Genomic DNA, 15,070 nt, shown 5'->3' on the forward strand with positions numbered 1-15,070 from the left:
AAACTATATTATGTGAGATTAATGGAGAAAAAGTGTACTTTTAAAAATTAATTTACACAAAAGGATTTATAAATTGAAAGGTCGAGGAGGAAAGCTTTTCACAAAATGAATTATATATAAGAAGACAACGTTCTTATGTCCTCCGGAATTTGGTTCCAGACATGAGCACCGTTGTAGCTAAAACCTTTTTTCAAGTAATCCGTCCTGGGCTTGGGAAGACATAACTTAGTTGAGGACCCTCTCAAATCATAATCATGCGTCGTGTTAGAATGTTGAAATAGATCTCTCAATCTTCGAGGAGTTAGATTATTAATCGTTTTAAACATAAAAGGGATTTTATTTGATCTCTACGCTCTTCAAGGGTTATCCAACCCAGTGCATTGCGTGCTAGTAAAGATTGCCTAGACTCATTTTTAAAGTTCATAATTGATTTCATGAATTGCATTTTTATCCTGATTCCGTCCTAAGATATCATTAATTGTTTTCCAAGCATGCATGCTTTGGATTGTTTTTATAATTTTGAAACTTTTATAATTTTCTCAGGTGAAGATGTAATGCATACATCTAACAGTGACTTCGAGCTATTTGTAATTCGAGTTGGTTGATCGATTACTTTAGTCAACTGATACAGTTCCATAATTTCCTAAAGCTTCTTACTAATAGATACATTCGAAACAAGCAAATTAATATTCAAATCACCTAAGATATAAATCTCTTTATTTTCAATATCATTCAGTTGCATATGTCTTTCAAGTTTTAGAAAATCTTCCACTTTGGAATTACGTGGTCTATAAACACTCGAAATAATAAAGGACTGACTATTTGCTTGCTTAATTTCTAAAGCAACAGCTTCAAGGTCATTTGGAATTAGATCAGGACGCTTTAGGTAATTTATATTGCATCTTATATAAATAATGCAAACACCTCCTCCATTTCTGTTCCGATCGGCCCACACTATGTTATAACCGTCAATATAAACTAGCTCGTCAGAAATAGAGGAGTCAAGCCGGGTTTCATTAAGCGCTAAAATATCGATTTTCTTATGAAATAACAGCAAACGTATTTCATCAAGGTGATTTGGTATAGGCTAGCTATATTAAGCATAGCCATTTTGAATCCCCGGCTTGTTTTCTGAAAACTCTGCCATGTTTGGAAGTCTTTATTCCCGAACCTATCTCGATTCAATCCTTAGAATTTAAAATATTTGATGCATTATTTTGCAATAATGCACTTCCATCTCGATTTAGATGCAATCCTCGATAATTTAAATGTGAGCTATTAATATTACTGTTATCTAGAAACACTAAATCGTTTAAAATACAATGTGACTTTAACAGAATATTTGTCTGTTTTACCTTCATTGCAAGTTCAGGGCCATCAGTTCTCTCTACCAAGGACGAGATAACAACTGGCGTACCACCAGAATCTTTCTTGAATTGCTTTGCTAGGTCGGAGACTTTTAGCTGCTATATGCTTATAGGTTGACTCTTGCGTATGTCGTTGGTTCCGACAACGACTGTCGTTGGTTCCATGTACAATCAACTTATCCTGATAAGTTGGTTTCAGAAAATCGCCCATATCATCAACTGTCGCTCCCGAAAACGATTTAACCGATACATTTCCCTGACCAGTTTATAACTCCCAACCTTAGATATATTCTAACATCGAGTAATCTGCTACGACGACCGATGTTTTGGTTTTTGATTGTTGCTGTTCACCTTGCAGTATCGGTAGTTGTGCTTTGTCGTCTGATAAATTCCCATTTGATTCGTTCATACAAAGCTTATTCTTTCGTTTTTAATTTCCTCTTTCTTTTATCGCGGAGTTGCTCCAATAGTTTATTGGTCTTCTTTAGTATGTTTAGTACGTTGATCAGGAAGAAAACTAAAGCGGTTACTGAGCGGTATTGTTGGAATTGTATTTTGGAAAAAAATATGCCGGATGCCGGCTCGATCCCGCTACCTCGCGCATGCAAAGCGAGCGCCCTTTCATTTGAGCTAATCCTTCACAGCCGCCGTAATGCATTGAAAACCATTGTTACAATGACACATATCTTTTTTGGGTTTTTTTACATTTGATTATACCTAAAAAAACTATTTGCCAAAACCGCAAAATGAAACGGTTATTTTCAATATTTTAACGACATACCAAGCTTACCAAAAATAATTTCAAATTTGTTCCTGCCGAAACCCGGGATTGAACCCGGGACCTTCAGATCTTCAGTCTGACGCTCTCCCACCTGAGCTATTTCGGCATACAGCACAGAACGACTATTCATATTCTTCACGCGTTTTCGATCATCCACCTAGTTCCCTAGCTGCACACAACAACGGAGCATACAAAATGTCAGGTTATGATAAATATGGATACATATATTTAATAAATTTCTACTCCATTGCCAGTATATCAATTTGACATAGGCAAGTAAAATATTTTTCAAAATATTTTCCATGCAACTATCCTTCGAACCGGTTTAACCAGTGATTTAGGGATGTTTGCTTACTTATCTACAGTCCCCCAATCTACTAACTAATCTATCGAACGCTGATAACGGCCAGCTTCATTGTTGATCAATCAATATTTGTCATATTATAATACGAAAACTTTTAATGCAAAGCAACGGTTTTCTGAAGAATGATTTCAGATCCAAAGCGTAAAATTTTGGAGGATGCGGGCGTCGATCCCGCTACCTCGCGCATGCTAAGCGCGCGCTCTACCATTTGAGCGAATCCCCCAGTTGCTGCCGTTTCGTGCATCTTTTCGAGCAATCGGTAAAAGATAGATCACTCTTTACGAAATTAAAAATATAATTTCTGAGTTTGATTCGTGTAGCATGGGACCTAATTTATGGGTGTAATTTGAAAATATGTTTCATACAGAGGAGTAACATGATTGCTGAAATTGACCACTATATGTGGCGTGGCGCTGGTGGTTCAGTGGTAGAATTCTCGCCTGCCACGCGGGAAACCGGGGTTCGATTCCCCGCTAGCGCATAAAATTCCCTTCGGATGCATTGTCCTGACCAATAACACCCATCATGTGGTTTCTTTTTCACACTTACTGTGGCGTAGCAAAATTATCAAAAGAAAGGGGTAATTTAAAAAAAAAACGACGCTGTTACGTAAGGCATCGCAAGTTCCCATGTGGTCTATCTATTTTCGTTTTTTTTAACATTTGGTTTCCTAAACAAACTATTTGCCTAAACCGCAAAATAAAAGGTTATTTTCAAAATTTTACAGACACACCAAGCTAACCGGCAAAATATTTCAAATTTGTTCCTGCCGAAACCCGGGATTGAACCAGGGACCTTCAGATCTTCAGTCTGACGCTCTCCCACCTGAGCTTTTCGGCATACAGCACAGAACGACTATTCATATTCTTCAGGCGTTTTCGATCATCCACCTAGTTCCCTAGCTGCACACAACAACGGAGCATACAAAATGTCAGGTTATGATAAATATGGATACATATATTTAATAAATTTCTACTCCATTGCCAGTATATCAATTTGACATAGGCAAGTAAAATATTTTTCAAAATATTTTCCATGCAACTATCCTTCGAACCGGTTTAACCAGTGATTTAGGGATGTTTGCTTACTTATCTACAGTCCCCCAATCTACTAACTAATCTATCGAACGCTGATAACGGCCAGCTTCATTGTTGATCAATCAATATTTGTCATATTATAATACGAAAACTTTTAATGCAAAGCAACGGTTTTCTGAAGAATGATTTAGATCCAAAGCGTAAAAATTTTGGAGGATGCGGGCGTCCGGATCCCGCTACCTCGCGCATGCTAAGCGCGCGCTCTACCATTTGAGCTAATCCCCCAGTTGCTGCCGTTTCGTGCATCTTTTCGAGCAATCGGTAAAAGATAGATCACTCTTTACGAAATTAAAAATATAATTTATGAGTTTGATTCGTGTAGCATGGGACCTAATTTATGGGTGTAATTTGAAAATATGTTTCATACAGCGGAGTAACATCATTGCCGAAATTGACCGCTATATGTGGCGTGGCGCTGGTGGTTCAGTGGTAGAATTCTCGCCTGCCACGCGGGAGACCGGGGTTCGATTCCCCGCTGGCGCATAAAATTCCCTTCGGATGCATTGTCCTGACCAATAACACCCATCATGTGGTTTCTTTTTCACACTTACTGTGGCGTAGCAAAATTATCAAAAGAAAGGGGTAATTTAAAAAAAAACGACGCTGTTACGTAAGGCATCGCAAGTTCCCATGTGGTCTAGTGGCTAGGATCTGGCGTTTTCACCGCCATGGCCCGGGTTCGATTCCCGGCGTGGGAAATCCGTTTACATAAATACCCGGCAAAAGAGCCGTTTACGGCAGTACATTTAACACCTGAATGAGTATTGTTGCAGGACACAAACACTGACAAGTGTTGTTGAACGAATAAAGTTGAGTTGCGTTTTCCAGAATTTAATGTGTTTTTAATTGATCATATAGGAAAAAAATATGAGGATGCGGGCATCGATCCCGCTACCTCACGCATTCAAAGCGCGCGCTCTCTTATTTGATCTAATCTCCCATAACCGCCGTAACGCATTGAAATCCATTTTTACAATGACACATATCTATATTTTCGGTTTTTTTAACATTTGGTTTCCTAAACAAACTATTTGCCTAAACCGCAAAATAAAAGGGTTATTTCAAAATTTTGCAGACACACCAAGCTAACCGGCAAAATATTTCAAATTAGTTCCTGCCGAAACCCGGGATTGAACCAGGGACCTTCAGATCTTCAGTCTGACTCTCTCCCACCTGAGCTATTTCGGCATACCGCACAGAACGACTATTCATATTCTTCAGGCGTTTTCGATCATCCACCTAGTTCCCTAGCTGCACACAACAACGGAGCATACAAAATGTCAGGTTATGATAAATATGGATACATATATTTAATAAATTTCTACTCCATTGGCAGTATATCAATTTGTCATAGGCAAGTAAAATATTTTTCAAAATATTTTCCATGCAACTATCCTTCGAACCGGTTTTGAACCAGTGATTCAGGGATGTTTGCTTACTTATCTACAGTCCCCCAATCTACTAACTGATCTATCGAAGGCTGATAACGGCCAGCTTCATTGTTGATTCAATATTTGTCATATTATAATACGAAAACTTTTAATGCAAAGCAACGGTTTTCTGAAGAATGATTTCAGATCCAAAGCGTAAATTTTGGAGGATGCGGGCGTCGATCCCGCTACCTCGCGCATGCTAAGCGCGCGCTCTACCATTTGAGCTAACCCAGTTGCTGCCGTTTCGTGCATCTTTTCGAGCAATCGGTAAAAGATAGATCACTCTTTACGAAATTAAAAATATAATTTCTGAGTTTGATTCGTGTAGCATGGGACCTAATTTATGGGTGTAATTTGAAAATATGTTTCATACAGCGGAGTAACATGATTGCCGAAATTGACCGCTATATGTGGCGTGGCGCTGGTGGTTCAGTGGTAGAATTCTCGCCTGCCACGCGGGAGACCGGGGTTCGATTCCCGCTAGCGCATAAAATTCCCTTCGGATGCATTGTCCTGACCAATAACACCCATCATGTGGTTTCTTTTTCACACTTACTGTGGCGTAGCAAAATTATCAAAAGAAAGGGGTAATTTAAAAAAAAAACGACGCTGTTACGTAAGGCATCGCAAGTTCCCATGTGGTCTAGTGGCTAGGAGCGTTTTCGCCATGGCCCGGGTTCGATTCCCGGCGTGGGAAATCCGTTTACATAAATACCCGGCAAAAGAGCCGTTTCGGCAGTACATTTAACACCTGAATGAGTATTGTTGCAGGACACAAACACTGACAAGGATTGGAAGAATCGGGTTTGTCAAAAAGGAAATTTATTTGAACGAATAAAGTTGAGTTGCGTTTTCCAGAATTTAATGTGTTTTTAATTGATCATATAGGAAAAAAATATGAGGATGCGGGCATCGATCCCGCTACCTCACGCATTCAAAGCGCGCGCTCTCTTATTTGATCTAATCTCCCATAACCGCCGTAACGCATTGAAATCCATTTTTACAATGACACATATCTATTTTCGTTTTTTTAACATTTGGTTTCCTAAACAAACTATTTGCCTAAACCGCAAAATAAAAGGGTTATTTTCAAAATTTTGCAGACACACCAAGCTAACCGGCAAAATATTTCAAATTAGTTCCTGCCGAAACCCGGGATTGAACCAGGGACCTTCAGATCTTCAGTCTGACGCTCTCCCACCTGAGCTATTTTCGGCATACAGCACAGAACGACTATTCATATTCTTCAGGCGTTTTCGATCATCCACCTAGTTCCCTAGCTGCACACAACAACGGAGCATACAAAATGTCAGGTTATGTGGATACATATTTTAATAAATTTCTACTCCATTGCCAGTATATTCACATTTAGGCAAGTAAAATATTTTAAAATATTTTCCATGCAACTATCCTTCGAACGGTTTTAACCAGTGATTTAGGGATGTTGCTTACTTATCTACAGTCCCCCAATCTACTAACTGATCTATCGAAGGCTGATAACGGCCAGCTTCATTGTTGATCAATCAATATTTGTCATATTATAATACGAAAACTTTTAATGCAAAGCAACGGTTTTCTGAAGAATGATTTCAGATCCAAAGCGTAAAATTTTGGAGGATGCGGGCGTCGATCCCGCTACCTCGCGCATGCTAAGCGCGCGCTCTACCATTTGAGCTAATCCCCCAGTTGCTGCCGTTTCGTGCATCTTTTCGAGCAATCGGTAAAAGATAGATCACTCTTTACGAAATTAAAAATATAATTTCTGAGTTTGATTCGTGTAGCATGGGACCTAATTTATGGGTGTAATTTGAAAATATGTTTCATACAGCGGAGTAACATGATTGCCGAAATTGACCGCTATATGTGGCGTGCGCTGGTGGTTCAGTGGTAGAATTCTCGCCTGCCACGCGGGAGACCGGGGTTCGATTCCCCGCTAGCGCATAAAATTCCCTTCGGATGCATTGTCCTGACCAATAACACCCATCATGTGGTTTCTTTTTCACACTTACTGTGGCGTAGCAAAATTATCAAAAGAAAGGGGTAATTTAAAAAAAAAACGACGCTGTTACGTAAGGCATCGCAAGTTCCCATGTGGTCTAGTGGCTAGGATCTGGCGTTTTCACCGCCATGGCCCGGGTTCGATTCCCGGCGTGGGAAATCCGTTTACATAAATACCCGGCAAAAGAGCCGTTTACGGCAGTACATTTAACACCTGAATGAGTATTGTTGCAGGACACAAACACTGACAAGGATTGGAAGAATCGGGTTTGTCAAAAAGGAAATTGATATTTGAACGAATAAAGTTGAGTTGCGTTTTCCAGAATTTAATGTGTTTTTAATTGATCATATAGGAAAAAAATATGAGGATGCGGGCATCGATCCCGCTACCTCACGCATTCAAAGCGCGCGCTCTCTTATTTGATCTAATCTCCCATAACCGCCGTAACGCATTGAAATCCATTTTTACAATGACACATATCTATTTTCGTTTTTTTAACATTTGGTTTCCTAAACAAACTATTTGCCTAAACCGCAAAATAAAAGGGTTATTTTCAAAATTTTGCAGACACACCAAGCTAACCGGCAAAATATTTCAAATTAGTTCCTGCCGAAACCCGGGATTGAACCAGGGACCTTCAGATCTTCAGTCTGACGCTCTCCCACCTGAGCTATTTCGGCATACAGCACAGAACGACTATTCATATTCTTCAGGCGTTTTCGATCATCCACCTAGTTCCCTAGCTGCACACAACAACGGAGCATACAAAATGTCAGGTTATGATAAATATGGATACATATATTTAATAAATTTCTACTCCATTGCCAGTATATCAATTTGACATAGGCAAGTAAAATATTTTTCAAAATATTTTCCATGCAACTATCCTTCGAACCGGTTTAACCAGTGATTTAGGGATGTTTGCTTACTTATCTACAGTCCCCCAATCTACTAACTGATCTATCGAAGGCTGATAACGGCCAGCTTCATTGTTGATCAATCAATATTTGTCATATTATAATACGAAAACTTTTAATGCAAAGCAACGGTTTTCTGAAGAATGATTTCAGATCCAAAGCGTAAAATTTTGGAGGATGCGGGCGTCGATCCCGCTACCTCGCGCATGCTAAGCGCGCGCTCTACCATTTGAGCTAATCCCCCAGTTGCTGCCGTTTCGTGCATCTTTTCGAGCAATCGGTAAAAGATAGATCACTCTTTACGAAATTAAAAATATAATTTCTGAGTTTGATTCGTGTAGCATGGGACCTAATTTATGGGTGTAATTTGAAAATATGTTTCATACAGCGGAGTAACATGATTGCCGAAATTGACCGCATATGTGGCGTTGCGCTGGTGGTTCAGTGGTAGAATTCTCGCCTGCCACGCGGGAGACCGGGGTTCGATTCCCCGCTAGCGCATAAAATTCCCTTCGGATGCATTGTCCTGACCAATAACACCCATCATGTGGTTTCTTTTTCACACTTACTGTGGCGTAGCAAAATTATCAAAAGAAAGGGGTAATTTAAAAAAAAACGACGCTGTTACGTAAGGCATCGCAAGTTCCCATGTGGTCTAGTGGCTAGGATCTGGCGTTTTCACCGCCATGGCCCGGGTTCGATTCCCGGCGTGGGAAATCCGTTTACATAAATACCCGGCAAAAGAGCCGTTTACGGCAGTACATTTAACACCTGAATGAGTATTATTGCAGGACACAAAGACTGACAAGGATTGGAAGAATCGGGTTTGTCAAAAAGGAAATTGATATTTGAACGAATACAGTTGAGTTGCGTTTTCCAGAATTCAATGTGTTTTTAATTGATCATATAGGAAAAAAATATCAGGATGCGGGCATCGATCCCGCTACCTCACGCATACAAAGCGCGCGCTCTCTTATTTGATCTAATCTCCCATAACCGCCGTAACGCATTGAAATCCATTTTTACAATGACACATATCTATTTTCGTTTTTTTTAACATTTATTTCCTAAACAAACTATTTGCCTAAACCGCAAAATAAAAGGGTTGTTTTCAAAATTTTGGAGACACACCAAGCTAACCGGCAAAATATTTCAAATTAGTTCCTGCCGAAACCCGGGATTGAACCAGGGACCTTCAGATCTTCAGTCTGACGCTCTCCCACCTGAGCTATTTAGGAATACAGCACAGAACGACTATTCATATTCTTCAGGCGTTTTCGATCATCCACCTAGTTCCCTAGCTGCACACAACAACGGAGCATACAAAATGTCAGGTTATGATAAATATGGATACATGTATTTAATAAATTTCTACTCCATTGCCTGTTTCAGACAGCCTAACTTACTTTACTTACTTATTATATCTAATTGATTCCTTAACTTGATTCTACCTTGATTTACATCAATGATTAACATATATGATTGACGATAGTATGAACAGGATGTCGGTTCCAATTACAAGTAACAAAACGCATGCACAGTAGATTGTCTTTAGTCGTTAGTCAGAGAGAGATATAGCGAGGACCTATATCAGCAATTGTTTGAATTCAGAGATAGCTGTAGAGATCCACTCTTCAGGTAACGAGCGATTACATATAGTCTTAGTCGATTGACAATTTAATCAAAATGAATCTTTCCTAATCAAACTTAATCATTATCTTACGATAGAATGTATTTTATATAATATATTACGAAAAATCTCTACGGCGTAGTCGTGATCTGTCTTTGGAAACAAGTTCTGAAGAAGTGTATTTTGCCGCAATTTGGTTATAAGACAAGATCATGGCGACAGAAGAGGTCCAGAGTGGACAGTTGTATGAAGGCGAAAAGGCAAGCAACGGAACTGGCGAGTCTGACGCGCAGTTGGCGAGTAATCTAAAGAAAAAACGAGCGCTACAGCGTAAGGTTACTCGATCTATAAAGAGAGTAAGAAAGTTTATCGATGAAGGCGCAGAGGCGCGCAAGAAAATAGAGAAAGAACTAACACAAATCCGAAAGGACTTTGAGTTGGCGCGTGAATATCACGCTGAGCTTTATATTTATGCTGAAGAAAGTCAAACGTCCAATATGGACGATTGGGAACGAACTGACGACTATATGACATAGAAGGGGCTGTCAAGCAATCGGAGTCGATCTTCTAGCGTCAAGCAAAGTCCTTAAACAACGAACAGATTCTCATCCATCGAATAGGACAATGTAAGTTATGTAACAGTAGGAGCAGCATGCCTGAGGAAACGCAACCTAGTACTTCCGCCGCGGGAGCAACCCCTGTTGAGAGTGAGGCTGAAAATAATGCGAACATGTTGCATCTGACGTGATCAATCCCACTACGCTGATTCAACCGTACTTCACATGATTTCAATCTGAATCAGAAAGAGATATTTCAATACGTTCGGAAGAGCGATTGAATTCAAGTCAACCTGTCAACAGTTCAATTATCTTCGTCGTCACCTCGGGCATTTGATAGTTGGATAAATGACCTAACTGAGTTTGAAGAGACTGTTTTACCGAATACGCTATCAGAATGTCTGTCGCGAAGCCCTCTATAAGTTAGAAGCAAGCAAGGACATCCCGAGCATTGAGTTAATCGAATACAACGGCGACCCGCTTACATATGTTGAATTCATTGAGCGCTTCAAATTACACATCCATGACAAGTCTCATCTCACCGATAATGTACGAATGGTACAATTGAAAATGCATCTAGCAGGCCGCGCCCGTCGCGCAGTAAGCGGTCTCGGCTCTCACGGGAAAATGTACGCAACGGCATTAAAAACTTTGAAAGAACAATTTGGCACACCAAGCGCTATAGCACGAGCACACATCAGCAAGCTACTGGAAAGACGTAAAATTCAGAGCAGTGATAGACAGGCCCTACAAGAGTTGTCGTTTGATGTCATGAATTGTGTCGCAACATTAAAGCAAATCAATCGCCTCGCAGACGCAAACTCCATCTATAATCTGCGCGACGTCGTCAAGCGGCTGCCTGACAACCTTATAGATAAATGGAAAGCAGCAGCGACGGATATTAGGGAAAGGGGAGAAGCGCCTTCTCTTGAGCATATCGGACGATTTCTGCGAAAGCGCGTGAAGGCTGAATTCGACCCTGACTTTGGGGATATCCAGAAATCCGAAGCCCGCTTCCCTCAGCGTGACAGGCGTGGGATCGCTTCCGGACAAAGAGAAAAGAAAAAAATCCAATGCTACGTTTGCTCAGAAGACCACCGAGTGGTAGAATGCCCTGTGTTTTCGAGCTGCTCCACCGATGAGAGAATCCAACACGTCAAGAAGCAGCGACTCTGTTTCTCCTGCCTCAACCGCGGTCACGTGACAAAGGATTGTAGATCCAAAGCAAAGTGTGATGTAGACGACTGCACTCATTTCCACCACCGCTTGCTACACGCCAGTAAAGAAACGAATCCTATATTAGGTTCGGTGACTTCTGCCCTCGATAGAGATGGAATTATGCCAGTCGTCAGAGTCTGTTTCAAGTCCTCCAACGGCAACGTACGCGAAGGAAACGTGTTGATAGACAGCGGCGCGGGTATCACAGTCATCCGAAAGTCATTCGCCAAAGCCCTGGGTCTCCAAGGGAAGGAAAGAGAAGATAAATATCGCAGTCGTTGGAGGAGAGAATAACTCAAGACGACAGTCGCAGAGTAAAGTTTTGGATTTCTCCATTGAACGGAAACGAGTCGTTTCCAATAGAGGCTCACGAGATTGGCTACACCATAATCAACGTCCCCCCTCTTGATCGCGCTTGGTTGAGCTCCTTTGATCACCTAAAAGATGTTGACTTTTCACATCACGCTGGTCCGATCGATTTGATTCTTGGTGTACAATACAGCCACCTTCACGCCGAGAATGAAGTACGTCAAGGTTTACCGTTCCAACCAATAGCCAAAAAGACAAAGCTTGGATGGCATGTTATTGGTCCTGACAACGCGAAGGGTTCCGACAACTACCTCAGCTTCGCAAGAAAAATCAACCTGGAAACATTCTATGACTTTGAAACCGTTGGAGTTAGGCTCCAGACTGTAAATGTCCGGTAGACGTGATGACCAACGACGGGAAAAAGGCCATAGAACTGTTCAAGTCCTCGTGTAAGAAGTTAGACGGACGATACGTGATCGGACTACCTTGGAAGAATGATCCTGCAGGACTACCAAATAATTATCCCTTGGCACGGCAAAGACTCGAGTCTTTAGAGAGAAGCTTACGAAGAAATCCAACGAAAGCAAAGATGTACAATGAAGCAATTAAGGAATACGAGAAGAACGGATGGGCCAGAAAGTTAGAAGACCAAGAAGTCAGAAAACCCCATGCACACTATTTACCTCACCACGGCGTCTACCGGCCAGAAAAGAAAAGCACGCCCCTCAGAATCGTGTTTGACCCCGCATCCCCCTACAAGAATATCTCGCTCAATTCGTTTCTGTACAAAGGACCCTGTCTGATTGGCGATCTTCTGGGAGTTCTGCTACGCTTTCGAGAAGAAAAGTGGCGTTTGTCGGGGACATATCGAAGAATGTTCTTACAAATACTTCTGCCTGAAAGTGACTGCCAAATGCATCGTTTCTTATGGAGAAACATGGACACGACAAAGGAGCCGACGACCTACGCCCTACTCCGCGTTACCTTCGGGGACAAGCCATCTCCAGACATGGCGAGCTACGTGATGCTCAAGATCGCGGAGGAAAACAAGGAACGCACACCGGAGGCTTCCAAAATCATTGAGAGGGACCGGTATGTCGACGACTTGATCCATCATGCCCGACTGTGCAAGATGGAGAGAAGAGAATCAAGGACGTAGAGAAGATACTTGGAGAAGGTGGATTCAATATAAAGGAATGGCATTGCTCCTCACCTGAACTCCAACAAACCGTGAATGCGAAAAGAATGAAAAAAACGCAAGATCAAATCTCACCTTCATCAAGCGAAGTAAACCTCGACAAGCAAAGCGGCATCAAAGCTCTGGGAGTTCGTGGAATCCGATGTCTGATACGATTCATTTTCAAGTCCAATTAAAGAGAACAACCCCTTATACGAAAAGATCAGTCCTGTCAAACATCTCTCGAATCTTCGATCCCCTCGGATTAGCAACACCAGTAACGATAAAAGCGAGAATGGCGCTGCAGGAGGATGGAAAATGAAGAAATTTGATTGGGATGACCCACTTCCAAAAGAGCTACAGCATAATTGGGACAAGATATTCGATGAGTTAGAAAACCTATCCACTGTTTGTTTCCCGCGTTGTCTAAAGCCGAATAATGCATCCGGTTCACCACAGCTTCACGTATTCTCCGACGCCAGTATCAATGCCTATGGAGCAGCAGCCTATCTTGTTTGGTCACGACCTGACGGTGTCGAAGCCCGCCTTGTGGCAGCCAAAGCGAGAGTCGCGCCAATTCGACAAACAACTATACCGAGATTGGAGCTTATGGCGGCCTTAATAGCCTCAAGACTAGCTAAAACGATCCAAGGTGAATTCAAGATAAAACCATCAAGCGTAACGTTCTGGACGGATTCCATGATTGTGCTCGCATGGATCCAAGCAGAATCGACCATCCTAAAGCCATTCGTCGGAGTTCGAGTGACAGAAATTCAGACCTCATGGGAACCCTGCTGCTGGAGATTCGTTCCAACAGGTTTGAACCCTGCAGATGACCTAAGTAGAGGCATTCCAGTGGAAAAGTTGAAAGAGCGTTGGATGAAAGGCCCCACATTTTTAAGAGATCCAGTCGAGCAATGGCCCTCCCACCCAAACAAGCAAGTTGAACTACCAGATGTAAAGAGTTCAGCACACATCCTTGCCCTGCAACGAGAGGTTACACACCCCATAGTGGACCCATCAAGATTCTCGAACTGGAGGAAACTGTGCAGAATCACAGCCTATTGTCTCCGTTTTATTAAGAACAGTAAGACCCCAGCAGAGCGACAAGATGGCCCCCTCGAGCCGATGGAAATCGAATCAGCCGAAACACATTGGATAAAGTCAGCTCAGACGGAGCTTGGCGACTGGGAACATCAGTACAAAGATTTGGCCCCGTTCAAAGAAGACGGCGTAGTCCGCGTGGGAGGAAGATTGGCTCGCTCTCCCTTGCAATTTGACGAAAATCACCCAGTGTTGCTACCAGTAAGCCACGTTATATCGAAGCTAGTCGTCAAAGACGCTCATAACCGCGTCCTACATGCCGGTCGCGAACGTACGTTGTGTGAATGTCGAAGAAAGTTCTGGATTCCTCGTGGCAGAAATTTGGTCAGGAAGATAGTCAAAGATTGTGTCACTTGTCGCAGACTTAGACAGTACCCGCATACCACGCTGATGGCTGACCTCCCTCCCGACAGATTGAAGTTGTTTGCACCACCATTTACAGTCACGGGCGTCGACCTGTTTGGTCCCTTCTATTTGAAGTATGGGAGAAACAAGAAGATAAAAGCCTGGGGAGCCGTCTTTACATGCGCCACTGTTCGTGCAATACACTTGGAGATCGTCCAAGACTTATCAACAGAAGCATTCCTACACGCCCTTCGACGTTTCGCCGCTCATCATGGTTGGCCCAAAACCATAATCTCGGATAACGGAACGTCATTCGTGGGTACAGAACGAGAATTGAAGAAACTTCTAAAAGAAGGAAGGAAAAACCTGGAAGACTTTGCCGTATCACATAAGCTGAAATGGAAGTTCAACACGCCTGCAAGCCCCCATCAAGGAGGATTTTTCGAGAGCATGGTGAAGTTGACGAAATCCGCACTGAAGGCCATCGTTGGTCAACAAACGTTGTCATGGAACGACATGGCGACAGTGTTTGCAGAGGTAGAATGCTTGATTAATTCCCGACCTCTTGGATATCCATCCAATGATGCCAACGACTTGCAGCCGCTGACACCAAACCACCTCATCTTAGGACGTGCCACATCAAGACACCACAAGGTCCATTCCAAGAAGTAAAGAGCAGCAGAAAAAGGTTCGAATATGTTCAGTCATTAATCCAGCAGTTTTGGCAACGGTTTCAACGGGAGTATCTGCAGAGTTTGATGCGCCGAACAAA

The 15,070-nt window shown here is 42.1% G+C and overlaps 1 protein-coding gene and 16 non-coding genes across 17 annotated transcripts; 9 read left to right on the top strand and 8 right to left on the bottom strand.

Moving 5' to 3' along the window:
- Positions 1-2,181: 2,181 nt before the first annotated feature.
- On the bottom strand, positions 2,182-2,254 carry Trnaf-gaa. The gene has a single exon. It is a non-coding gene; the product is annotated as a tRNA-Phe (tRNA).
- A 668-nt stretch (positions 2,255-2,922) lies between these two features.
- Trnag-gcc lies at positions 2,923-2,993 on the top strand. Its single transcript has one exon. It is a non-coding gene; the product is annotated as a tRNA-Gly (tRNA).
- Positions 2,994-3,279: 286 nt separating this feature from the next.
- On the bottom strand, positions 3,280-3,351 carry Trnaf-gaa. The gene has a single exon. It is a non-coding gene; the product is annotated as a tRNA-Phe (tRNA).
- Positions 3,352-4,021: 670 nt separating this feature from the next.
- On the top strand, positions 4,022-4,092 carry Trnag-gcc. The gene has a single exon. It is a non-coding gene; the product is annotated as a tRNA-Gly (tRNA).
- A 143-nt stretch (positions 4,093-4,235) lies between these two features.
- Positions 4,236-4,307, top strand: Trnae-uuc. The gene has a single exon. It is a non-coding gene; the product is annotated as a tRNA-Glu (tRNA).
- A 417-nt stretch (positions 4,308-4,724) lies between these two features.
- Positions 4,725-4,797, bottom strand: Trnaf-gaa. Its single transcript has one exon. It is a non-coding gene; the product is annotated as a tRNA-Phe (tRNA).
- Positions 4,798-5,460: 663 nt separating this feature from the next.
- Trnag-gcc lies at positions 5,461-5,530 on the top strand. Its single transcript has one exon. It is a non-coding gene; the product is annotated as a tRNA-Gly (tRNA).
- Positions 5,531-6,185: 655 nt separating this feature from the next.
- Positions 6,186-6,259, bottom strand: Trnaf-gaa. The gene has a single exon. It is a non-coding gene; the product is annotated as a tRNA-Phe (tRNA).
- Positions 6,260-6,653: 394 nt separating this feature from the next.
- On the bottom strand, positions 6,654-6,726 carry Trnaa-agc. Its single transcript has one exon. It is a non-coding gene; the product is annotated as a tRNA-Ala (tRNA).
- Positions 6,727-6,912: 186 nt separating this feature from the next.
- Trnag-gcc lies at positions 6,913-6,983 on the top strand. Its single transcript has one exon. It is a non-coding gene; the product is annotated as a tRNA-Gly (tRNA).
- Positions 6,984-7,127: 144 nt separating this feature from the next.
- Positions 7,128-7,199, top strand: Trnae-uuc. The gene has a single exon. It is a non-coding gene; the product is annotated as a tRNA-Glu (tRNA).
- A 449-nt stretch (positions 7,200-7,648) lies between these two features.
- On the bottom strand, positions 7,649-7,721 carry Trnaf-gaa. The gene has a single exon. It is a non-coding gene; the product is annotated as a tRNA-Phe (tRNA).
- Positions 7,722-8,129: 408 nt separating this feature from the next.
- Trnaa-agc lies at positions 8,130-8,202 on the bottom strand. Its single transcript has one exon. It is a non-coding gene; the product is annotated as a tRNA-Ala (tRNA).
- A 186-nt stretch (positions 8,203-8,388) lies between these two features.
- On the top strand, positions 8,389-8,459 carry Trnag-gcc. Its single transcript has one exon. It is a non-coding gene; the product is annotated as a tRNA-Gly (tRNA).
- A 143-nt stretch (positions 8,460-8,602) lies between these two features.
- Positions 8,603-8,674, top strand: Trnae-uuc. The gene has a single exon. It is a non-coding gene; the product is annotated as a tRNA-Glu (tRNA).
- A 449-nt stretch (positions 8,675-9,123) lies between these two features.
- Trnaf-gaa lies at positions 9,124-9,196 on the bottom strand. The gene has a single exon. It is a non-coding gene; the product is annotated as a tRNA-Phe (tRNA).
- Positions 9,197-10,561: 1,365 nt separating this feature from the next.
- On the top strand, positions 10,562-11,657 carry LOC114530363. The gene has a single exon (XM_028551984.1). It carries the CDS (start codon positions 10,701-10,703, stop codon positions 11,655-11,657), a length of 957 nt encoding a protein of 318 aa, XP_028407785.1. The 5' UTR covers positions 10,562-10,700.
- The last annotated feature ends 3,413 nt before the right edge of the window (positions 11,658-15,070 follow it).

Source organism: Dendronephthya gigantea, unplaced genomic scaffold (assembly GCF_004324835.1).
Source record: "Dendronephthya gigantea isolate DGI-Jeju-01 unplaced genomic scaffold, DenGig_1.0 000001F, whole genome shotgun sequence".
Taxonomy (NCBI): Eukaryota; Metazoa; Cnidaria; class Anthozoa; order Malacalcyonacea; family Nephtheidae; genus Dendronephthya; species Dendronephthya gigantea.